Genomic DNA, 27,066 nt, shown 5'->3' with positions numbered 1-27,066 from the left:
TCATATACTGTAACACAGAGTTAATGCCCTTCTGGGTCCGAGCATTTGAGTGATGCAGACACTCTTCTCATGGAAAAGGTGACGCAAACGCAACCGATCCATGTATTATTCATGTCCATGGTACCTTTGCCAAGTGACACATGCGGTCATTCATGTAGTAAAGGACATATCAAGTGTTCAGAGCCAGAAGGGTATTACGTCAAAAGCTTTTACACATTGTTAACGCCATTCTGGCTCTCGATCAACAGTTGAAATCAAGAACTATTAAAATAGCTTAACTGAGAAAACTATTAAATAACAATTGATAAACTGAATATTTCATGCTTTATCACGCTTTTTCCCCCTTAGCATATTTAATTGTATTTTCAAGGTTTTAATGTGGGAAATCAGTCAAGTTTATCCTAAAATATTAATAATTTGGTATGATTCATTTTGGAGATAGACAGTTTGGCTCTCATACACATCAAAGAGCCTTGAGGTTCGGTAATAAAAAGAAAACAACGATAACTGCCAAATTGATTAATATTAGGAAAGGTTTACTTATATTTGTAGGAAAGAGGAAATATTGTACTATTCAATTGATTTTATTTTTGGTATATTGATTCACAATAACATTGGAAATCTACAGTACTACATGTATCACTACCTAATCATCACCTTTATTACATGCTCATTTATTTCACTTGGGAAAGTATAAATATTTTCCCCTCTAATATTTAATTCAATTCAATTTATTTATTTCCACAAAACTCATAAAAACAGTAAAATATGTACAACAATGCAGAAAAGAAGGGGAAAAAAAAGAAGAAATATTACAATAGAAATAAAAAGATGCAGTAAAGAAACCATACATATTTAACATGATAATAGAGTATTATGTAGAGGGATTAGCAAATGCCAAAGGCCTACCACTTTTAAAATATGCAATAAGATTAAGCTTTGCTCACCTGATTCCATTGCAAGTACTGAGTGCTACGGATGATGTATTAGCTTCTCTTACTTCTCCGTGGTAGTAACAATGATGCTGCATCAAATCAAATATAGAATAAAAAGTCCTTCAAAATACTATTCCCATCTCTAAATTTTCTTGCACTAATTTCACTCTCGAAACGAGAATATCAAACATCATGCAAGCTGTTTAAATCAACTTTTAAAAAATAGTTACCTTTGAAGAAAGAAAAAAAATCTTTTCAAAAAGGGAAACTTCCAATTTAAAACCTCTGACTCGAACTATTAAATAACTCAAATGGAGGGTTTAATCACTTTAAAAGATAAAAAAGATGTACACAACAACTTTTACATCACGGACTCCTAAGATTAACCCTTTTATATCAAATGAACTATAGTCATGATCCAATCATACATTCAACACAAAAACAATGACCATGAATAGAATCGAAAGGGGATTTCCCACATGATATCAATGGGACTTCCCCCTAAATCTTGAGTCATAACTTACATGTGGGTGAGGCTTCCTAGTAATAGCTCCGCCATCCTGTGCATAAGACCTCTCAATGTATCTTGCAGGAAATAGGTCTCTGTTTGGGAACACAAAGAGAAAAATGACAATATAAATATTAATAGAATTCAAGCAATCATTCTTTCCTTAAGACTTTGAAATATTTCTGTTTTCAGTTGCCTTTGGATAAAAGAACATCAAGTGCAGTGTATGTGAGAGAAGTTATTGAATGATTAACTCAAGCTTCTTAAATTGCTTCTAAATGCCATAAATATATTGTAGTAAACGACAATCTAACTTACTGAACTAAATAATTCATGAGTCTAATCCTCTTTCATGTAAGTTACATGGACATAAACTTGAGCAAAATAGGCATTGTGCCCGTGATTTCAAAGCGATATCAAGTTATCAACAAATTATAGCCAGGTGAAAAGAAAAAACATTTATGCTGACAGTTAGAAGGTGATCATAAGTAGTTGGTTGCAAAAAATTAACACTTTACATAAATAATATCACACATTATATAAATAACATCATATCACATATTACTTATGTAATATATATATTTCACATAAGTAATATATAATTATGTAATGGTATCACATAAGTAATATCATTTTGAACTCTCCTGGCTCTCAATTAATGAAAGATAAGGACTAAAAAGGAATTATTTGAGATAAATAGCTTGAAAAAAGTGGAGACACTTCTAAAGTAAAGTGGGAAATCAGACTTGTGGACTAATCAATAATTCTCATTTACGATTGGAGAGCTACTAATGGAAAGCAAAGCATTGACTCTGTAGAAGGTAAATGATTATTCAGTCAATGAACTCCACATGATAATAAAGTGGAGTATGAAGAACCACTTGTGGCTTCTACCGCAGGGACTGTGGTGACACAGAACCAGCTAGCTAAACACACAATGATAATGGCTGGAAATAAGTCACTGTCTATTTATCTATCCGCTCTTATGTCATCGGATGAAGACGTCTCGTTGGTGTCCTGGTTAAAAATTCTGTTTGTGCAAATCCAGGATTGTGTTGACCCAAAGAAACTGGGCTACGATCAACTTAGGTCTTACTCCTCTTTTAATATGAAATTTACAAGAATTAACCTTTAAAAAATGGTTTGCTGGAAAAGTGGATGCATTTTGTAATTTATCTGATGATTAATGGCATGTATATGGTCCTGTATATCTGTTAAAACATTGAATAGAATAATTAAACATTAAATATAATAATTAAATGCATCATCATAATCATCACAAGGCTACACACACTAACAAAAGTATATGTATATCAAAGAGATGATTGGTACTACAAAATCTTAAAATAGCAACAAAAACAGACATACTAAAGCTTTTCGTCTTGCAATCATCAGTAAATCACAAGGATGAACAGACAGCGGAAATCAGAAACTATAAAACAGAAGCTATAAGTGGAAGCTGTATAAAGCTTTCTGTTCATCTTGTGATTTACTGATGAGTTCAAGACGAAAAGCTTCAGTACCGGTATGTCTTTTTTAGTTGCTATATTTATAATGTATAACCAGAACCTTCAAGTGGAGATGTTTGAGATTTTCTCAATTGGCCCAGATTCATGACAGTTCATACCGCAGACAAAAATCAATCACACTACCGGTATTCTTGCAATCTGCAAGAACTTCTTACCGCAAAACAAAGAGTCATTATTGATAATTCCCTAAAGAGGATGAAGTGCAAAGTTTTGGGGTTTTACAGGAGCTCATTTGATCAACAGTTTTTATTTATTTTATCAATAAAAGAGTCATACAACAAGAACATGTTCAATTTATATATAGCCATCATTTGCATTGTATCATTTGCATTGTATCAAATGCCTAGAAGTTGAGGTATTCTAACCTCAAGTCTAAAATTAGTAACACCAGACTTAATTAAGGATCACCGTATCCAAGCAAGTTTCCCTCCCCTCGGGGAGTCGGGGTGACTAAAAACGATACTTTTCCTGATTGAATTTATCTCTAACCTTCCCCTGTAAAGAGCTTACCTGATGGACCATACTTTTTTTTAATTACCTGACTGAAAGTGGGCTGAAAATATGATGCAGTGTGAACATGAGAGTTTTAACCACAGAGATTAATCCCAAGTCAGCCCAAGGTGTTTAGAGGCATTCATACTACATGATTTAGCCTGGTGTTGACCCGTATCAAATTTAAGCAGTACATACACTTACATGTAGCCAAATTTAATATGGGTTAGATCTAGGTTAGATCATCTAAGGTCATAGAACAATGGGGGAAAATAAAAACAAAATAAAGCGACTGCTCATTTTGATCACCCATCCTCATTTAATCATGATCAAGGAATGAATGTAAGATAATGTGACCTTTGACCCTCTGTTAGCATGGGTTCCAAATCTTCAAATCATATTGGGTCACTTTTGCATCATCTTCCGGGTTCGACTACTATCACCAAAGCTTGACTACAGATAAGGGTCAACGAAAACTTAATGAAAACTTAATTTGTGTGTGTGAAATACCCAGGTTTACTTGACATGGATTCAATTTGCATGGCTAGAAGCATTCACACTAGTATTAGCTTTTGGTCAGCACAGGGTAAAATGCCTGGTGTGAATGGGGTATTAGCCTGAAATGAAATGAATCAGATGGCTTTTGGAGGCACAAGATTCAGTTCAAGGCATCCCAGTTCTAATGTAATTTGATATCTGTCCATCTATTCCGTCTTATTATGACAGATGAGGAGAATACGTTCCACTCAAGATTGAAAGGGAAGTGAAATCTTAGGCAGGTAGCTTGTGCTCCCGCCCACTGCTGAGATGGGGATAAAAGGGAAAGGGGAGGTGTCCGCCTACAGCATTAAGAGATGACTCAACACCTGAAAGCTATAGTGTAATTGATCTCACATCCATCCATCCAAATCAAAGTAAGGAATGAAACAAATAAAGAATGTGTAAGTTTGATATGATTCACATTGCAAACATGGCTCAGTGAAGAATTATTTTCATCATGGATTAAGATGTAAGCAAATTTTATTATGCCTCTTGACCTGGGTTTTAAGTACAGACTACGAAAAAGAAAACACGAGTCTCTATTTTGAACTTTAAAAAAATCTGACATATTCCCTTTTTACAATGCGTTCACATCTTCAGTAGACAGCACAATAGGCTACTATACGAGCTGACAACTAGAAGGGCGTAACTTGATTTTGACAGTATCAAAATACATGTAAGTACAAGCCTTGACCTCAATTGTAATCACATGAAATTTTCTCATTAGATTTTTTTAAAGTTTGTATTTCAACAAATGTTTTTAATTTATGAGTTCTTTTCCCCCAAGTCTTTAGCCAGAAATGAGTTGGAATAGGTTATTTTGATCAATGAAATAACATACTGCTTGATACATCTTGTCTTACTATCATAAGAGAATCACTACAGAGCCAAAACTTGTGTGATACTGTAAAACGGGCAACTTTCATGACATGGAGCTTTTATGCACTGAAAACGACAGTCAATCTCATAGAAACAAACCCCCACAAGCAACAAAATTCATTGTACTGTTGTAGCTCAAAAGTTTACTAGCATGAAACCGTTGCAAATCTTAACCATGCAAAAAATTGTAAAAAGCACAAGCTTGCCTAGTTTTTTATTTCATTGTAAGTGAATAACAAATATATTACAGACCATTAGACTAATTTAAGTCAAGACATAAAATGTTGATTCTTGGCCGGTAGGTGAGGGGTATTTCCTGTGTGGGACAGGGATTCCTCAAGGTTTAAAAGCTTCCAGATAATCTGATGAAGTCTGATTAACACACCAGTAACACTACTAATCTCTCTGAGATCCATGTAGAGTTCTATGTATCATAATAGCTTATGTTACAGATTAGAAGCTATAGGTACTAATCTCCATGTTAATCTCTGACTAATCCTGATCCTAGCTGGCCTTTGATCTCTTTGTAAGGGATTATGTTGAAATAGGTAAGGCTTTTAAGCCAAAGCTTCCTTCCACATAATCAGTAGGGGTCCTCATTGGCTACATGTAGAAGACTTCCTTTTTTCTAATGTATCCACAAAATCCACAAACTTGGTCAAGGACCATGGGATCCAACTTTTGAAATCCAATTAGACACTAATCCCTCACAATGGCTGAAAAACGACCTTCAGTAATATTTCATAGGTTTTTTTAAATAGTGCATATATTTCCTTTTCCTTTTTTGGTTGTGAAATAAAAGCATTACAACCTACTGATAGGTATTGTTATGCAGAATTGTTTTCCAAGTTGGGGCACTTTCCCCTGAATTTTGATCTAGTCTCTTCACAAACAAGCATATTTTCACCAAAAAAAACCTGTTGAGCCTTTGACTACAAATTCAATACATGGGCTGATATAATTCATATCTATATATGAAAATGTACATGTCATAATGTGGCCAAATACCAGATTTAACAATTTTATAATAGCAGTAACAGCGGTTTTTATAAGTAGATAATACTTACTCATTCAGCCTGACATCCAATGTAAATTGTTTTCCAAATGCAGACAGAACAAAGGAAGTTTCTCGCATGTGACCATCCTGCAGAAAAAGAAAAGACAAGGAAATGTGATTAACACATGACAGCTTTGACTGTTATTAATGGAAAATGTGCATGTATATTGGAAGTCTATCCCTTGCATTTATCCCCTGCCCCCTCCCCCCTAGATCAATGGAAGTTTTAAACTACCGGTATAAAATCATAAAATGTATATATATAACTTGTTGGTCCATCATGATATCCCTCCCCCTTTGTCCTCTCCATCTTCTTTTTTCTACATATCGTCCTTGTTTTCACGAAGTGACGGTAGTGAAGTAAATCGTAACGCAAAGTGAATGCAATTTTTTTTCACTACCGTCACTTCATGAAAACAGCGACGATATTGTCTCCCATTTCTCTCACTTCCCCTCCACTCCACGCTATCGCTCTACACCTTTCTCTCCCTCTCATTCTCTTCTACAGTTAATGTCATTCTTTGTCTAGTTTTATGGTTTTTTCCTCTGCCTATCCATCTCAAATAATTCTCTATCCTCTTTTTTTATAATAATAAAAATGTACCAAAACATCTTACTCTCACTCACTCTAAAAGCTTGAGTGTTTATTCAACATTTGACAGGTTTGAGGAGTGAATTTTTTCCCTCAAAATAGTCCATTATCACTTTTAACAGGCTGCTTCCAATCATATAAAAGTTCAATCAAGCACGTTATTTAAAAGTGTTTTCAATCTTCAAACCTTTTAAAAGTATTGATTTAACATTTGAGATTTTAAGTGCTTTCTCATAGGTACACACACCCTTTCCATTTGCAATAGGCAAACTGTTTAGTCAACTCGAACAACGCCCTACATTTGCAAGAGCACCACGTACTGAGAGACTGAAAGTAAAATCTGGGGCAGAGAAATTGTCTGCCGTGGCCATTATTCACCAAATCCCCAATTTCAGCATTGCAGCTAATGGGATGGAAACGGTAATGGGTCGCTCATATTCATTACAGTTACTGTACATGATGAGAATACAGGGTTATCTGTAATGCAGATCATCAAGTCTGACAGTAACAAAGGAAAGGTCAGGACATGTTAGCCCCCCCCCCTCCCCTCTCCTCATTACTTCCTTCTTAAATTAATTCCTTTCAGCTTCAATGGATTTGAAGGACAGGGAAAAGTGGAAAGGGTACACCAATAGTTACAATTATGAGAAATTCAGTCAAACCTGTGTAGAAAGATTGGTCAGGTGACATAAGATATTCTTTAAAGTCAGGTAGCAAGGGCAGATACAAGAATGTCTGATTGGAGGGGGGGGGGCAGAGTATTTGAAATCCCTAGAAACCCACACTATCTGGGTAGCTATACAGCACATGTGAATATTGTGTGTGTGTGTGTATGGGGGGGGGGGGGTGAATGGGGCCCTTTTCTCTGCATGTAGATATTTAGGATAGCATGTAGCAATTATTGACACAGGTTTCATTGAGAAACACTGTAAAACCAGAATAGTTCAGGTTGTCTTTCTTTACAGGTAGTCACTAAATCAGGTCTGATTCTATGTCAAATTATTTACAATTTTTTTTATATCAGACAGTCACATGCTGTTGTGAAATCAACTACTTTGCTGGTATCGGTAAAAACCCTTTGTAATGACTCAGCTTGTGTTTGGTATAAAGACTATCACAACACTGTATTTCACCTGCTATTTGATCCACTAGGTCCTATACTTGATCAAGCAATGATAACTTGCATCATCAATTACAAATGGATAGTAAAGGTGGATTATTGCTACCCTACTTCTAGAATAAAGCCCTGGATTAGTCATGTTTGATTGAGAGAATCCAATATTCATTGAAACTTAACAAATCTGGACCTAACCTAAATTACTTGCTCTACCTAGAACTTTATAATTGGGAAGTAGAAAATATTTATTCAGCAATTTTGTGATTAATAAAAAACCCTACATGTAGTTTGGTCTGTCTTGATACACATGCAACAAATATACACCAACAAGATGTCTCCTACCATAAATAAAACATTTGTGAGAAAAAATTACTTCCAATCCCTCCCAAAGAGTCCCAAGTTAACATTTATTGGCGATGACAGATATGTGGACCTGGGAGTCCTAAAGACCTATATTTTTCTCTGATTTAAGAATAACACACACTTGATGCTTGCGCTAGAAAATACAGAAGAATACTGTCTTTAATATGAAACCAAAACACCTTGGGACGGACGACCTCCGTGACCTGCCAGAGACAAAGGAACTCTGGGATATCAGCAATCATCGTATCTGTCTGGTGAAACTCCGGATGTGACACATCACAGTTCTACTTTGGCTGCCCCGAGACTGCACTCAAAACATAATTGCCAGTATCAAAATATTTCCCATGATAGTAAAGATGAAAAAAATCCATTGTGTATTTATTTAACATGTACATGCTTGTAATAGGTTTTTCATACAACTACGCTCTTCAAAAACCTTATCATTTTTATCACTGGTAACAAAGCAAATTAAATTCCAAATGTCAAAACAGTAGCCAATATTGTTGCATGCATTTTCTCTCTCTCACTCCTGTCTCCCCTCCCCCTATTTCTGTCTCCCAATCTTTCTCTCTCTCTTTCTCTACCCCCTCTCTTTCTCCCTCCCCCTCTTTCTCTCTGTCTCCCCATCTCTCTCTCTCTGTCTACCTCCTCTCTTTCTCTCTCCCCCTCTCATTCGTTCTCCCCTCTCTCTCAACCCCCTCTCACTTTCTCTTTCTCCTGTCATCTACATTCACTATCTTCTAAAGCTCAGGAATCGCTATGATATCACACAATTATTCCCCTCTGACCAGTGTTAGCATTTCATTTCCTCTGGCTCTTGGCTATATACCCCATATCTCTGATTGCATTGCCTTCAGAATAAAGTTGTAATCCAGTATCTTGAGTCAGAGTGGTTCTCCGCCTCACAAGAATACACCTTGTATATCTCGAAGTAAGATACAAGGAGTATTTCATCTTCCTCCTTTTCTTAAATCTTCATCACATCTTCTGTCACACTCGATGCAATAATAGTTTGCTCACATTGTATCTGATTACATGTAGGGACTCATATTTTCTAAACAACCTAAACACTTAAATCGAATTAGAGCACGATATACTATAAAGATACTAAATTGCAGTAATACATATAAGTGCTATGAAATCACATATTTTTATCTATTTTCCAACAAAATACTACATTGAAGTTGAGCTGCGAAAGTTCTCAGAATCAATTTCTGATGCTTCAAATAATTTGTTGACCCTAGCTAACTCGTAGTAACTTCAATCTAGACACTCTCTTATGCAAGCTCACACAAAACCCATCTACACCGCTTTAAACCCAATCTGAAGAAGAAAAAAAAAAATCATAAGTTATTGAACTACTATTTACACTAGTGCAAAACCCCATATAAATACATAGGTCTTTGCTTGTTTCTGGTTTTGAGGTGAGTAGCGTGCATGTGCGACTTGTCCCAGCTCTGCATGCGATAGCACGGAAGTAAGGAAAATCCCATGAGCGAAAAACACGAATAAATTCACCAGTGTTTTGAGAATTTAATAGCATTTACAATTGCAAAAAAATTCAGAATTTTAACAGGAGTTAAAACTAATTCAGAGGCAGATATCTCGCTTTGGATTTATCTTTGTGTTAATAGGGGTAAGTTGCCTAGTAACTTCCAACAAAACTCCTGAACGTGAGAAAAAACCAATGGTTCTTGCTAGCAGTGTAAACGCCCCTCAATTGTGTTGATATGATTTCCCTTAAAGTGACCTAAAGCTATAACCAGGCTACCCTGGCTCATATCCAAACCAAAATACTACCAACAAAATAATGTAAGCTGAATCCTGTCCCATGACAAATCAAACTGAAATGTCTGATACTCCGTGGCAAAACAGAAAAATGGGTAAAGGCAACTCGCAGCATGAGCTCTGCTGTTCAGGGTTCCTTGAAATGAAACCAGCAGCCATGTACGATATTGAATCGAGTAAACAATTATCAAGGCAGGTTCTATTCAATCGCAGAGAAACGTTACATGATAATCGAATATATTTCCAACTTCAAGCACAACTTCATACTCGTTCAGAGTACATCATTTATTGAATCTATCAAATGTATTATTCGTCCTTGTTTAGGAATTCGCAATGTTATGCTTGAAGGCGTGAAAAAGGTCTTAGAAAGGCAACAGTCACTCTGTATCTTCTCGGAGTCTCTGAAGAATACACATACTACAGTATTCTTGTGATGCATGCTGTTCAAATTTGCATCTCCTTAGGTAGATATCAAATGCTAACAGTTTTTTTAAAAGCTTTTACATTTTGTGCTCTTAAAAAAAAAACAAGAGAAAAGTTATTTTCTATCATTCATGTGATTACATTAACTCACATCCTTCAAAACAGTGTTCTTAGACTACATTTTCACTGCGGAAGTACTTAGTATTATCTTTCAAATCAACTTGCAGAACAACAATCACTGGATGGATACATTCATTACAACATACATCTGGTAAAACATTTAACTGGAGAGGAAGACACAATCGTGTTAAGTACAAGGACACACGTCTTCTCAGCTTTCATTGAAAACACAAGGTGTCTCTTTTCTTAGAAATACAGGTTCATGTTACATGTTTGCGTTGGTAGAATAATCATGTTGTCAAATTGTGAATGGAAGAACATGAACAATGTACATGAATCACCAACGATGGTGATGTTGGTCTTGTGCACCTGAGCAATGATGGCTGATTATGTACAGCAGCATCTGAAAAATGATGAACAGTAGACTGGATGCTAACGCTTTGTTTCACAGACACATACTTTTTTCATTTTTTGGGTGTGATTCAACTTCACCTTGCAACAATGATCCAACTTCAGCCTCTAAGAAGTGAATTTTCGCCTTAACATCTATTGAAAAAAACAGAGTTTTTTCTTCTATGCTATTGTTCTTAGTTTTTGTTTTATAAACATACATGTACAGTGCTAAATCTAAAAGATTGTTTTTTTCGTTGATATTTGTTTGTTTCTAAACACGCAAAATGAAGCGAAAGATATCTTGTACCATTTGTATTTATTCTAACATCATTTAAATGTAAAATGAAATTGAAGAGATTTGTCTATTTGTACCAGTTTTTTTCAAGACCAGCTACAAGATAAAGAAGAATGTATTTATAGAAGGTCCTTGGTATGTGATCTTGAAGGAGGGGTGGACAGACAGGAAATTGATGGAAATGAAGTTAGCATGCAGGATATCTTGTCTGATTACTTGTTTCACCAAACACGCCAATCTCTTCCAGCTAGCCCTCGCACCTCCGATTGTGCAGTGTTGAAATACGAGTCCATGCCCCTCCAGGAATGGAACCTTGTTGTCTCGTCTGTCCAGGTGTGAAGAGGCTTCTAATATCATATGCAGGATAGGCCATCTACTACTGGTCAAACTATGTACAGGCCAGGAGTACAGGTCAAGTGTATACACAGTTAACAACTAAATTATTCATACCCTTACCAAGTTTTTCAAAATAAACAATGAATTAAGTATGTGAATAATTGATTTGTCTTCATCAAAGTATTCATCAAAGGCCCAAATTCAACCAGTCCGCCTTCCATTCTTGAGTTAATTTCTTGCACGAACAAAGTTCCTGATTTACAAAAAATCAAGAGTTATCAGAAAAGGTCTGTAAACAAGCATTTCGTCTGATATTTGAATACCAATACTCTCTCAAAGTTACTCAAAATGAAACAATAGTCAAAGTCACCTCCTGAGCAAATCAATAAATGATGTTTCAAATTTGATTTGCGTAATTTTGTCTATTATTCATACAAAAACTGCAAAGGCTTCAACAGTCTTGTCTGTTAGGAGCCAGGAAGGTGTTAAATCATATACTTTTAATAACACATGCCCCTTTGACTCTCAACAGATGGTATGATAATATTACCCGAACCTCTTCCCTCCCCCCATTGTTTTGTCACAAAACAAAATTGTTCATTCTACAAGTTTAGTGTACATGCACATTGACTTTTGAAAATAAAATATAAATTGAATTTATGCAGTAGAAAATCTATGAATCATGAATTTGGGGCAAGCACTGTTGATCTGCATGAAAAGGTGACCTCTGAGAATTGAAAGTGGAATGATGGAAGGAATAGAGCATCAATCAAGATCAAAATGGCCGACATGCGTCACATTATTGCACATTCAATCTCTTGCTCCAGTTTCATACAATCAGTGAGGTGGAAATTGAAGAGTAGAACATTGTGAATATTTTAACGAGGTCAAACATAGGGCGAGCTGGATGTTCAGGTTTAAGCACCTTGCATTAAAGCACTTCCCTAACTAATAATTTTGTAGTATTACTATATAGGCCTACCAGCAAGAAGCTATATTTAACATTTAGGAGCTCTGATGGCAATTCATCTCAAATTTCATTGACAGAAAGAAAACCATAAAGGTAGATATATACATTCCATATTCCAGACAGATAAATCATGTAATTACACATACAAGAATGTGTAGGTAATTTCATCCATTAAAAAAAAAGTGTGTTGCCAAAGGAGACAGAAATCATGGACACCAACAAAAAGCAGATTTCATTTTAGTTTCTTAAGCATGTAGCATATGGCTACAATATGCCATGCACATTCCCATGTTAATTTACTGGTATTTTAACCAAATTTACATGAACTTAAAAAAGACCACTTGAAAAATATGTCATAACATTACCACAATAAAACTCCTAGTATTTATTCTTCTCATCATCATAAAACAGAAGGATGACTAAAGGCAAAAGGAATTTCACACCATGGTTTTAAACCAAGTCCCACCGTGTCATGTGATGATCAGATGTATCCTGACAAGATAAACGCTCAAATCACAGGTCAAATAAACCTCGCTGATACTACCGGAAGGAAAGAGCATTTGGAAAAATAAATACTCAAGTGGAATAGCAGTCCTAAGCGTGAGGATCTGAAGAGATAGAGTGAAGTGTTAGCAGCTCGACGGAGATAGCAACAAGCCATGTTAGGTGAAGCAGCTATCCCACAGTACAACATACCTATGTATCGGTACATGTATATGTACTTTTACCATTCAGTTATCCACTTTCTAAATATCTTAACAATTTTGTTATCAAAACTATCAAAGATCCAGACTACTATAACCTTACAGAAATCATATTTCCAGTGTTTTTTTTAAATTCTTTCTTATGTACATTGATTCTCTCAAAAATAAATCCTTATCCATGTATGAAATTTTCAAATCTAATTTGAAATATTTAAATCCATTTTGAATTGTCAGGTTATAGAACATCATAACAATACAGGAATTTATTTTATAGCTCCATTGCAGAAACTAAGAAATAATAATGTACATGAATTAAATAAATTCATGAATATTAATGGTTCCAAATTGAATTATCAAACTTTCAAACCAATTTTTTTTTTTTTTGCTCGATAATTACAAAGAATGAATAATAAATAGTAATAAAAACGGTGCATATGATGGGCAAAGAAACCAAAGGTGCCAACTGCCAAGTGTACTTTCAACACCTACTACATTTGTACATACACACTGTGCAAGACTGAACCTTTCACTGTACAGTGATAAAATCAATCTTAATTAATGGCATCTGGTAATTACTTGTACTTGCTAAGTGAGACTTGTTATGACCTACAAATGGAGAAAAAACAGCCGAGCCCTAATTAGCAACACATGTGACTGATAGCGGAGTCTGTTGATTTCATTGAAAAAATATATGTCTGGCGAGAGAAATCAATATTTTTGAAATCCACGGACTGCAATATATATATGCTCCTGGGTTTTTGCTCCATTAATGAGTTCAAATACGGGCCCCCGAAATGCTTGATTATGATAATATGTAAAAAGGGCATCCAATAAGTTCATATTTCTAAAATGAGAAATTTCAAATAACAACATATAATGTTGCATCTTCTATGATAGAATTTTTTTTATTTTTGTTCTCTATCTGTGATTCATTTGTCAACCTAGTATCTTTCTCCCCCTCTATCTGGCCTTCTCTCTCTCTCTCTCTCTCTCTCTCTCTCTCTCTCTCTCTCTCTCTCTCTCTCTCTCACTCTCTCTCTATTTCTACCTCTCTTTCTTTCTGCCTTTGTTTTTTTTTCTTCTTCTGTCTTATCTCGGACACATTTTCTTTTTCTTTTCTTGTCTGTTTCTACCTCTTGGTCTATCCATATTCAGACAAATAATGTCTTTCTTTTTTCACGAGAAGAGAGGCGATGAAATGATAGTGCTGATAACACCGAATGGAAGAGACACATTAGGCGTGTCTGCACTATCTCGAGATTGCCAAATATCCAGCTATTTGAACTATCCCGATCGCAAACTATCCAGCTAATTTGTGTCTTCATTAGACTGAAGTAGCAAATTAGCTGGATAGTTGGTCGGGATAATATCCCAAGATATCTCAGTCTAGTTTGTGGTTTTCCGTGCTTACTCGAGGTCAGTGGTTGTACTAGCGCGCTGAGCGGTATAGATCGCATGTGCGAACCGGAAATCGTTGTGCATGATGGGATCGGGATATTTGACTCCGGACTTCGGTCTAATGAAGACGGTCGCAAACTATCCCGCTAGTTCGGAAATAGTGGGATATTTTGCAAACTAGACCGAGATATCTTGGGATATTATCCCGACCAACTATCCAGCTAATTTGCTACTTCGGTCTAATGAAGACGCAAATAGCTGGATAGTTTGCTATCGGGATAGTTCAAATAGCTGGATATTTGGCAATCTCGAGATAGTGAAGACGGGCCTTAATAGGCCTACATTCCCATCAGTGTCTCGGCAATCACGCCAATGAATAACAAAACAAATTTCCAGCACGATGTGAACGCAACTGAAGGCATCCTCAAAAATTGACGCAAACCTGCTTCAAATCACATGACCTCCTGGTAGCCGTCACAAACATACCTCTCACCATGACGAATGAGGTCTTAGCCAAGATGGCAGCTATTCTTCGCACTCCCAAGTTAATGGACAGCGACAAATAAATGTCTTGTTTTTCAAAGTTCCATGTACAGTATGTCACTCCTCAGATTGGCAGCAGACCAATTAGTGATGCCGAATGTCAATCAGATAACCTACATCTCTAATTGGCATTTCCACTAGACATGTCCTTTAAATGGGGGGTGGGCCTTTAATCTTCAGGACGATATCAATATTTCATATTCCAGTAGACACAGTCAATCGCAGATTACTCCATTCACCATAAATAATTTCTATCGACTACTCATTGCACGACCGATACAACAATTGCTGTCTATAAGCTTAGATGTAAATGCTCAACTTTCATACTTGGCATGATATTAATATTTCATTGAGTAGACATGCAGTCACCAAAACAAAGCTAGAGATTACTCTTAAAGGGAGATGGTCGTCAGTAATTCACTGATACCAGACTTGGTGGAAATACCATTAATGGGTGTAAAGTCTTGCACACAGCAAACCCGTGGTCCCATCAAGAAATACCCCCCAGTCTCCCAAGAGTTGGTGAAGAAAATGTAAGATGATGACTTTACTGCAAGGGGGATGGGTGGAAAATGCAGAGCATTACATAAGGCATGGTCATAGAACTGAAGGCAAAATCCTGATGTCTTGACCAACTCTCACTCAAGAAAAGAATTGCAGCTGGGATTTTTATCTTTCTCCTGGCATTCATCAACCAAAATGTTCTTACTAGGGAGAAAGATGGTGACAGACTGACAGTACAAATGTTTTTTTCAACACTTCTCTCAATAAAAGGACTTCCGGAGAACATGCATACAAGTTTGTAACAGTCCCCTCAGACGAGGAAATTAAAACAAAACTTGTCTAAAGAAGCGTTGTATAGGGGATCACCTTTCAGCAAGAAGGGGCATACACACTGGATAAGAACGTGATTTAAAGTTCAGTTGACATAACAGCTCGTGAATCATCAGTGCGCGCGTATGATTAATCCCACCCATTTACACCATTTTCGTAAGATACGACGATCAGCATAGAACGGGACCCTGATTCTTCATTGACTTTTTCGTTCGAAAAGATGCTCAAACATATGTTTTGCTATGAAACCTTTCGTTTTAGGATGTTCAGACCAGAAAAAAAAAGAATTACTACTTGTATAGTTATACTCTCGTCACGCCAAACTATACTTCCAGCAGTGAAAAAAAAACATGGGGCTCGGGGCGAAATAGCCCCTGAAATGCCCAAGAGAGCCCTCGAAAATCAGAAAAGAGCCCCCATATATTTGCATAGAGTTCAATGCAAAACAAATTTTAGAATGTTATATTCATGCAGGTAAGCTTGAAAAGTAGCCCCCCCCCCCAAAATTAATATTTGTCCCTGACTTCCAGTTATAGTTCCTAGCGGACCTTTCGGAAGAGACAAACACAAGGTACAAGGTACATGTTTAGTAGCCAAATTTTTGCAATCTGAATGGGGGGGGGGGGGGGTGGGTTAGAGAACAGTCAAACCATTCAACTGTCATCTAGCTAATGCTAATGAAACAAGACAGATTTAGTAGAAAGGATAGGAAAGGGGTAGAGATCAGAAGGCCAAGCGAGATCCATGTGGTCTTGGAACAATTGATGATGAAAGCCTCAGGAAGGAAACCAATAAGGCCTGGAACTTCCAGCTAGCTCTATGATATAATATAAGCTTAAAAGCCCCTGTAGTAGAGATACAGGCATCTAGGCACTGGGTCCATCCTGGAACATACTTCTACATGTATCAGAAAGCTATTATACATAGCAGCACAGGCCTATCCTTGAGTGCTGCCACGATCAGGGAAAAAATACACTGGGGCTCGGAGCAAATTAGACCCCAAAATGCTCAAAAAAGCCCCTCAAAATGTGCATAGAGTTCAAAGAGTGTTACTTTCATGCAAGCATGCTTGAAAAGTAGCCCCTGAAATTTTTAATTTTTTTTTTCCCTGCTGCCACTACAAAGGTAAAATGCATAATACATAAGATATCAGAAAAAGATTTCCTTCCAATCGTCATGGTAATAGGATTAGGAAAAATACACTCAAGCTGAGGTACACATCAGCTGGAAGTAGGGCTATGGTGAAGAAGTCACATACAGGTCATTTACCAGGCCCATTAAAACCACCCCAAAAACATGAGTGGTCTGTTTATGAACTTGGAAGCCTTGAAAGCTTCCGCGATAACTGCGCAGCAAAAGTTCAAGTGCATTGTGATACTCCTGCCTACTGTATACCTCATCGAAAAACCATGAATACCGTTGAAGCGTTCTATTTATTGCTCCCGAGACGGCCACTTCACCTGCCGAGATGCTGTGACCGTCCAACAACGATGGGATTCATATTTGAAGGACTGTGGGTGCAATGTCCACATATTTATTAATAATGGGAATAACCCTCTCAACAATTCTGTCCACAACACTCTACCTGCTTAACATCTTAATAGATATTTGGCCTCATTTACACAAGCAGAACAAGCTGTTTATTCATTTATTTATTTTATATTATCAACGGAGCTTGTGACCAATCCTCTACTGGGAACCAAAAAGGGTGTTGCCTCATGTTTGAAACTAGAAGACATTTTAGAGAAAATGTAAATAGATTTTGAGGTGTTATTGCTATCCGAAATGACCTAAAACTGAGTTGACAGCCTTCTCCTTAATCTCAGATCATCATGCGGATTGCAACATAAAAGTGATTGAATAACTTTGATGTTGTTCTTTGTTTTTATTTTATTTAACTTGTACTTTATTATAGCTAGCCCACGTTTTACACATGCTAATGAATTAACGGCTGCATTTCTTCACTGTGTAAACACTTGAAGATGATGATTGTTCGTCACTTGAAAGCATCCTAACCCTAACTTCTATTGATACTGCTCTTTCTGGTCAGACCATCAGAGAGGAATTCAAACGTTGAGTGTCCTAATAGCTGACCTTAACTTCCTCCCTCGCTCCATCTCAATTTGTTTCCAAAACACTTGAGAAAGGACCCTAAGCATTAGCATCAGAGACCTTTTCATACTAGACGGGCATACCATGAATCATTGACATCTGCAGTCGGTACATGATGTGCACTACTTACACCTGACTATTTTATTACTCTGAGACTGAGCCACTTCCTGTGGACTTCTCCCAAGAGGTAGGTGCTCCTGTTTTGGTTCCAGGACACTGCTGTCCATTATCTATTGTGGATATTTTCAAAGAAATGCTTCAGTGGCAGTTCACTTTGGCTCAATGTTGGTTGGACGGATGGCAGGGGCAGACACGGCAGGCACGCCCAACCAATCACACATCCAAGAACACCACAGCCTACTTCCTCTTCTGGACATTACCCAAAAGGTGCTTCAGACTGCTGGGCAGACTGTCGGAAGACTCAACACACCCAACCATTCACAGGTCTAAGACTGTCCTATCACATTCCTCTATGAGGTTTTATCCAAAATTTCAGAAGCACTATACTTCGGCTATATACATGTAGCTATTGATCTGGGTGCACTAATGAGATATCCAACTACTCACAACTCTAGTTTGTGATCAAGCTTATATTTTCAAAAATCAAGCAGATTTCTCTCTTTTTTTCTGTTCTGACCAAGTTCCTCATAAAAATTAGATTATAATAAATAAATTGGATGTAAACTTGTTAGTTCACAACTCATAATTTGACACTGTTCACATAAGAAAAAATGTTTAATTTAGCATTCCAAAATTTTAGCAAAAATCTATATACCGGTACTATAGAACTTAGACATGTTGTCAGCAAGGGGCTGGCAGTACCTCAAGCCTCAAACATAAATCAAGGAAATCTGGCAATTTCTTCTCCTACTTTACATGGACAAACTTTTGTTAGCTTACATCAATCGACAACCTCTTTTCAATTGCAACAATTGAAGAGAAACCCTTGAGGCAATGAACATGAAATGAATGAGCACACCACCTTTACAATGAGCTTGCAATTACAGGCCAGTTTAGGTTCGGAGTACTGAAGTGCAGTGGCATCAAAGTTGTCCATACATTGTACATGTACTTCACATAAGAAAAAATCTTTATTCATATTATACAGTACATCCATTTTGAGATCTCACTGCTTATCTATGGAATGATGGACTGCTTACATTTAAAGGGATGTATATTGCTCTTCTCCTTATTTATGACATTTCTAGTGTCCTTTTAGGACCTAAAATTGCTAAGAAGGTAATTTTAGGCCCCAAAATGTGTGAAATTTAGCCAATATGATCATACCAATTCAGCTCCACTTTAAAAAAAATATGATGACCGTTAATTAATTAATCAATTAATAATAACAATACATGGGCCGGCTGATTGTGCGTAATATAACCAACACGAAAAAGCCAACATCGACATTGGCTGAAATACAAGGTAAAAAGCGCTATTTTGTTTTTTCAACGGCTTTCAACGGCTGGTTCAAATTATCTTATATTTGTGGTGGTACACAAGTATCAGAAATTGTTATATTTATGGATATTTCAGCCATCTCCGAACCGATTTTGATCAAACAAAGATGATTTTGTCATTTAAATTGTATGTTCTTTCAAATTTGACAGTCAGTTGTTCATTATTTCACAAAAAACAATTGTGTAGCGCCCTCTGCAACAGAAATCAACTATCCCTTTAAGTACATCCTGAGGATATTCACAGTAACCGCAAGTGAAGCAAGAGGATGCTCAAGTGCATCTGAAAAAAACTGTCCATGTTTGAAATAAAGAATTTTGGAATAAGATTATTCTCGCAATACCGGTACATAAATCCTCCTCCCATGAGAAGGCTACAGACATGTGCAGTCAACTGGCAATGATTTAGCACTTGAAAGCATATCATTACACACAATGAAGGAATCCTTATCACCTGCTAGGCCAAATGTCATGGTTTATGAGGAACACTATCGGATCGAGTTCATGTTCAGTTATTTTAAAAACATATAACTACATGTATTTCTTCCATATAACATACATGCAATACTTGCAATTTGCTGTTTAAATATTTGAGAATGATTATGAAAACAAATTAAAATAAGAGGCAATTGCAATACTATTCGAGTATCATTCGAGTACCTTATCACGCTACTTATCCTAAACAATTGACAAAGGAATCAAATTATTTATTTTATTTAATGTACATGTAAGCGCATTTGTGATGTACCTGATTTGTAAATTTGGCAGCATATATAAAGAAACTCTGTTTTTCTGGAGCAATATCTTGTATTGTGCAGGGGAAATGTTTGGCCATTGCCATCAATACGCCCATTTACACAGCCCAAACCCTTTTTGGAAAATCACCAACTTTTTGGACTTCATTTACACTATTGGTAAAAAAACCGATTAAAAATGAAGGAAGGAGATTCACATGACCAACACTCGGAATCATTCACCAATGTTTCCAGAGTGAGCATTCACACTGCAAAAATCAGTTAAATTTCTGCCAGCGTTTCAAAAAAACAATCTAAAGTAGTGGATTTTTTTTATTTCTGTTTTTCTTTGTGTTTGCTGGTAGCACTCAGCAACTACCGATGAAACACTGGAATGTGATATAAACAATGATTTATGCCTGCAGTGTAAACGCAGCCAATGTAGCTACCTTGGATTCTTGCACAAACAAAACGGTTGTGTTTCTCTAGCACTTTTAAAGTGATTAATAAACATTTATTCAGTGTAAAATAACACTTCAATGATTGATTTTCTTCTGTTATTTCACCTTCATTGCCAAGCATACACATGGAAGCCCCAATGTATGTCAACACTCTGTCTGCGCAAAATTTTAACATCAGGCTCATTCACACAAATGAATTTAGCGCGATTTTGAGCTCAATTCTATTTTCAACTTTTTTGCCACCGATCCTACTCTTAAAAAAAATTCTAAATCTCAATTTTCAATTCTTGACAAGCGCTGTTATCTAGCTTTTATTCACACCGCAAAATGCTTGGTCAAATAATAGCAATTATTTTTTTTTAAATGACACTTTTGGTGAGAGTCTGATCGCGACCAGGATTTTATTTTTTAGCAAGATTTTGAGGTTCACACACAGAAAAAAGTGAGATTCTGATCTTGAATAAAAATCTTTTAAAAAATCTTTAAAAAATTGAATCACTAATTTCTCTGGGTGTGAATCCCACTATTGTCTTGTCTGTGGTCGACTAAAGCCATGTTGATTCTTTGATGTGAAAGCAATGTTAGTATTAAAATATGAAAGGTGTTTCCAGATGCCCTGCTAGCACTTGATCAAACACAAATTGGCAATTCTGTGACATATCTTGCAAGGTTCCCTCCCATTTGCTCTGTACTAAAAAATCTGAAATTTTTATATTCAGGTGGAATTCCTCCAAGAAAATAATAGGTAATCACTTCAAAATGCTTACAATAAGTTATCTGCAGGAGAACCTAATATAAATGTCAAACTGCATTGCTTTGGATGAATTCCAGTCAGTGTTGTCATTTTTTAAATGAAAGCTTGTGCACTTGACATCATTAATCACTGACTGTCTAAATTCAAGTTAATTTATTTATTTATGAATTTATTTTGTATCAACGATAGAAAAGAATTGTTGGGAGAACAGAGCCACTGTTCAGGTGACATCTCATATTATATTCACTGCTTCACAAGCAGGATATTTTTCAACATATCCTCCAGGGGGGGGGGGCGTTTCATAAAACTTGTCATCAGTGACAAATGACCGTTTTTGTTATAAGCTACTGAAATCCTTGCTTCTGATTGGTTATCATCAGATTTGTCACTGATTTTTGTTATTTGTCATTGAAAAAAGGCTTTGTGAAACAGGCCCCAGAACTTCTCTGGAAGTTTCATGGGTGAAAGGAGGTGAAGGTATTTTGAAAGGGGTTTCTAATTGGACTTGCCCTACATTCCCATCTAATGAATCCTATTTAGGATTATATCTGATGTAAGAAGGCTCTCTGCCCTAGAAACTATGAATCTAATTTACCCCAATAAGCACGATGCCCTATAAGAAGTACCATGAGTTTCTATAAAGGGGTGCTGGAGAAGTACTCTACAAGATTAGTGGTATTTACAGGCACACTTGAACAAAGTCTGAAATTTCCTTAAAGTGAAAATGAAATTCGGATTGATCGAGTGAGGTATTTGGAGATGGAGAAGAATGCAATGATCCCTACTTGTGTTCTGGTTTCTCTACATTCTTACTTGAATACTGAGGGGGAAAAAGAACTTGTCGCAAATATTGAAAGAGATTAAAATTCACAAATGTTTAACACCTTAATATAATTGACTCTCATCTGAAAAAACAATAAAAATTTGCACTTATGTAAAATATTGTTTGCCTTGGAATTGGACTTTGTTTGGAAGTTACGAAAGTTTTTTGGCTTTCAATATGGGTGTATTAACAATAAACAGCGCAAGTATATTCCAGTGAGAACATCAAGTTTAGCTACCTGTTGGCCAGCTTTAGCTCAGGTTTCACAAGATTCCTGGAAATTTCTCAAAATTACTCTGCAACTATTCAAGGAATGTGTCCAGAAGTCAAAGGTTCCTTCCTTGCTTTTCTTTCTCTTTTACATGTAGGGGTGAAATCATAGACCTACTACACGTAGATGGTGGTCGAGGGCAAAAACTATAATCAAAGAGTTTCCACTTCAACTTCCCTGGTATAATTGGAAACCCCTAGAATACCCTCACTCATTTTCCTCTCGATCACAAGGTTTATAGGGGCACTGCTTTATTGGACTGCAGTGAGGCACCAATCTACAATGTAAATGGTTGATCATTGGCTGTATCCAGGACTCTTGTTACAGCAATGAACCTGAATGACCCTGTGCATGTCTACAGGCTCGGATTTCCCTCGATGCAATAAAGGGATCCAGATAGGCAGCGTTCAACGGAATCAGGGTTAGCTGGATGTTCTTGGAATAATCCGGTTAGAACTAAAAGGAAAGCGGCTTGATGTGAGGGGAAAAAAAAGAAATGATCCTCCAAAATAAAGCTGAATTAAGCTAGGCAATGACAATGGCAATGACAATGGCAATGATATTTAAAAAACAGCTGATATAAAGATAAATAATATTGATATACATGTACTTACATGTATTTTCATTTCTAATTCAATCTCTCACCCTTTCTTTCCCTTCCTTTCACTTTTCCTTTTCTCCTTTCTTCACTCTCCTTTTCCCCCTGATACTTTTCACTTTTATCTCATGCATCATAACATAAATTTTTCAGTCCGTTTTATTTTTCCTGCAGTTCCCGTCCACATTATCCTTTCTCTTAAAATCAATCATTGGCCTATTGGTATCTCTAAATAAATATAAAAATAACTATATTATTTTTTTTAACAGAAAAATACTGTTTCTACAATATTTAAAGAAAATATTTTACAAAAAACATGCCATTTGTTCCTACTTGACTTATTTGTATACATCTAAATTACTGATCACTTTTTTTTTCTTTACAAATTGGCAACAAAACCATTCACAATTTACAGTGCTCCCATTATAATCGATTGCAAACGTGAGCAGTATTTAATACCGATCAAGCACTGCACTTAGTCATCCCCTAAATATTTAAATGAAATGGAGATGAGAAATCTCTATGGTACCTGAGTAATTGTGTGGGCTTGCCTGCGCTCCCTGCCCGCTAAACGATACGGTGTGATGATGTCGTAGTTCAATAATTTCCCTAGTTGTTCCTCTTGTCCTCCTGGTGTTCTGTAACCTGTAGAGGAAAGAAAGAAAGGAAGAAGAAAAGTTGGAGATGAGATCATGAGATGGTGAGACTTGTCGTTAATACTTTAGGAGATTTAATATCAGGGGACATGCGAGAGAAGGGATAGGATTTAGGCCTGGGGAAAGTTGTAGGAGTTCATGTGACTGTATAAAGTCTGAACCCTACTCAATATGACCTTTCAAAAGGGGAAAATGCCACACTTGATTTACGAGAAAGCTATGAATTGATATACTGTAATCAGACTAATAAGTTTTAAACAAAACAGAGGCCCTAGAAACAGATTACCTTCTGGCAAGTATTGGATATTCTCTCTCTCTTTCTCTTTCTTTCTCTCCCTCCCCCCCCCCCCCCCCCCTCTCTCTCTCTTTCAATCAGTCTATTTATTTTCTTCTTTCTTTCATACATTTGTTCACAATCTCATTCATTTCCATTTCCCCAACAGTGCTTTATTCAATATTAGTACATACAATACATGCAATGAAATAACACAGGTCAGTGACTACAATGTACTGCAAGTTCAGGCTCTACTTACATGTAGGTAGTAGTAGGTACACTACTATTTCACAAAAATATATTCACTGCTAAGAATAGATCCATTGCCTTGATGTGTTTCGCATTTACCATCCTTTCTCCATAAATAAAATACGGAACCGTTAAACATTGATGCCATTATCCTAAGAGCAACACAAGCCCTGTTTGCACTGATGTTATTACTCTGTCAGTCTGCTATCATCTTAATGTTAACGATACTCTGGCAGTATGAATGCATCCATTTCATCACATTTACCTACATGTACCAAACCAGGGAGCTTTCCCATTGCCCTGTAGTTGTACTAAGTATTCACAGTGTTGCAGATCCAGTCTTCTAGAATAGAATAGCACTATAAAACTTGCAATGTGAATGCAGTTTCTTTCACTTCACTGCTCAGTGGGAACACACACTGAACCTGATTCATGCGTAATTTCTGCACAGACTACGGAGCATATCACTAAGGTTGCATTAGGCAATATTGGCAACCATCATAATCTGAGGATTAGGCATCTGAAGTACTTGATTTCTAGTAGGAAGCAAGAAGTCATACTCCAGTAGAAGTGTTTCCATAAAAGATCATACTTTTAAGGAGCGATTCAAGCTTCTGTCAAGTGCATGTGATATTTCATTGTTTTTTAATACGTTAGGATAGATTTGTGATCGGAACATTTTACCATGAAAAGTATTACTTTTCCTAATTTTTGTTGTACAAAACATATATTTACATGTGATGTCAAAAATACATTTACATGTTTAAAAAACTGACCACAATAAGAACAGAAACATACAAATAAAGGAATAGTGAGACTCATTCATTTATCAAAGGTCAATGAATCAACAAGACAATTAAGAACATATAGCAGGTTTGTGTTGGCTAGCCTTTAATTAAAAAAACTTGCTTTCCAACAACAGAAGTTCACTGGTAGAACAATTTCAAAGTCTGTTCAGGTCGGTCACAAACCTATCCATCCTGCCACGCCATGCAACGCCACGTAATCCGGTACTTCTGATTAAGTCCACTTGCTTCCATGACGCCGAGGAGAGACACCAAGATAAGATCGCATCTTCATGTATGGCTCCAAGGAAGATGCTTTTAATCACAAGGGATCCGACAGAAGCAATGTTCACATGGGATCATGTAGTATTAAACTTAAGTTTGCAAAACCTCGAATTATAAACCATACATGTATGCCACTAACAACGAGGAGGATTCACAGTTTTAAACAACAGCATACAAAACTGGACACGCAGTCATATATTAACTACATGCTGGCGTAACCTCGAAGTCAATTGCGTCCATGACACACAACTTTGACTTCGGACCCTAAGACCTTTAAGATCGTGGTTTGTAATTTCGAATTAACTTTAAGTTTTGTATCCACAATTGCATCCGCACAGTCTCCAACTACAAAACTATGACCTTAACTGACTGTCGTGTGAACCTGACTAGAATATCCAATGCAGAGATTCTTCCCTTCAACCTTTTCAAATGACCTGATTGGACTGGGGAACTATGATTAAGGCTCGTTTTCCCTATTCAACATCATGCGCAGATTGTTCATGAACATGCAGTCAGATCTTATCGATGTCAGTCACAGAAAGAAAATGGAGGAAATAAAAGTTCAGTAACTCCAAGAACATCCTGCAAAATCATGGAGGCTTTAAATATAAATGTATTTCTTCAGTATTAAAGCACCTTTATAAAATATTTGTATTGTATATTCCACACCTCAACAATATCAGCTTTGGTTTAAATGAAAAAAGAAAATAAAAGAAATCTAAAGAAAAAGTGAAAAATTATATGATAATCACTTGTAATAAAAAAAAAAAATCTTCTCTTTGTATTTACTACAAGAAAAGTCAGATTTCCTCGGGGTAAATCTTATATTTTCCTTTCTGAAGTCAATCAGAAATCTTTTCCAGCAATTCCCAATTCTTCACTTGAAAAATATTTCTCAGTAATTGAATCAGTTTCCTCAGAAGCTCCAACCTCTTCTTCATCTCACAATTTAATATCTTTCAATTTGGGGGTACTGATATCAGAAATCATGAGATGCTCTCCAATTTGTGAACCCAATCATTTGATCAACAAACCACCCCTCCCCTACACCACTTGACATTTCCTCCACGTTCCCCGGGATTCCCTCGTCGACAGTTTCAATATTTGCGCTGAAAATTTCAAGTAGAGTTGATATCACAGGAACGGTAACATGATACGTCTCAAAACGATTAGATTTCACCGGATCCTACTTCTAGAAGTGGGATTATGTGGAAAAATTATAAAATGAGAGAAACTGATGGGCGGTTTTGGGCACTTCAGTGAGTAAAAGGAGAGGCGGTTTCGGACAGTTTAGTTGCTAAATGGTTAAATCACCTCACTTCTTCCAAATGGATTTTTTTCAACTTCGAGGGGTTTGCACGAGTTTGGTTGTAAAATCATCACCAACATGTCGATTGCTACACCTTCCCAGTGCTATGAGAAGATTGCTAAAAGCAAAAATTGTTTGTTCTGCCAAAGGCTTGGTAAACAATCGCCATTATTATTATTCTCTTTCCCAAAGTCTCAGAGATGTCACTCAAGGCTCTATATTCTTTATAAGGTGACAATAAAGTCAAGGTGTTGTTGGTTTAACATTAAGTATAGCACCTGTCCATACAGGACGTAGTACTGCAAACTGTTGATCTTGAATTCTGGGCTGATTTGCACCTGCCTGGCACAGACTCGTACAAGTACATTCTTGTAAGTGTTTGGAACTTGCTATAAATCGGAGGTGTAATTAACAGGTGAGAACCTCTGGGCGCATCAGTTCTCTGCCCATAGACAGTGTTGTGCATGTTCAGATGTATGTAT

At 36.6% G+C, this 27,066-nt stretch overlaps 1 protein-coding gene across 2 annotated transcripts in view; it reads right to left on the bottom strand.

Moving 5' to 3' along the window:
• Positions 1 to 26,018, bottom strand: part of LOC373195 (ADAM) — a gene marked incomplete at its 5' end in the record, with an annotated part of 63,781 nt that extends 37,763 nt beyond the window's left edge. For both annotated transcript variants that reach the window (NM_001366411.1, NM_214470.2), the window contains 5 exon segments: positions 948 to 1,024; positions 1,460 to 1,538; positions 5,951 to 6,027; positions 23,556 to 23,671; positions 25,994 to 26,018. In NM_001366411.1, the coding sequence (NP_001353340.1) occupies positions 948 to 1,024; positions 1,460 to 1,538; positions 5,951 to 6,027; positions 23,556 to 23,671; positions 25,994 to 26,018 (374 nt within the window).
• Positions 26,019 to 27,066: the final 1,048 nt, after the last annotated feature.

The sequence above is a fragment of the Strongylocentrotus purpuratus genome, unplaced genomic scaffold, assembly GCF_000002235.5.
Source record: "Strongylocentrotus purpuratus isolate Spur 01 unplaced genomic scaffold, Spur_5.0 spur5_scaffold_15, whole genome shotgun sequence".
Lineage (NCBI taxonomy): Eukaryota > Metazoa > Echinodermata > Echinoidea > Camarodonta > Strongylocentrotidae > Strongylocentrotus > Strongylocentrotus purpuratus.
The sequence above is the reverse complement of the archived record's forward strand: the minus strand, read 5'-3'. Positions and strand labels throughout refer to the sequence as shown.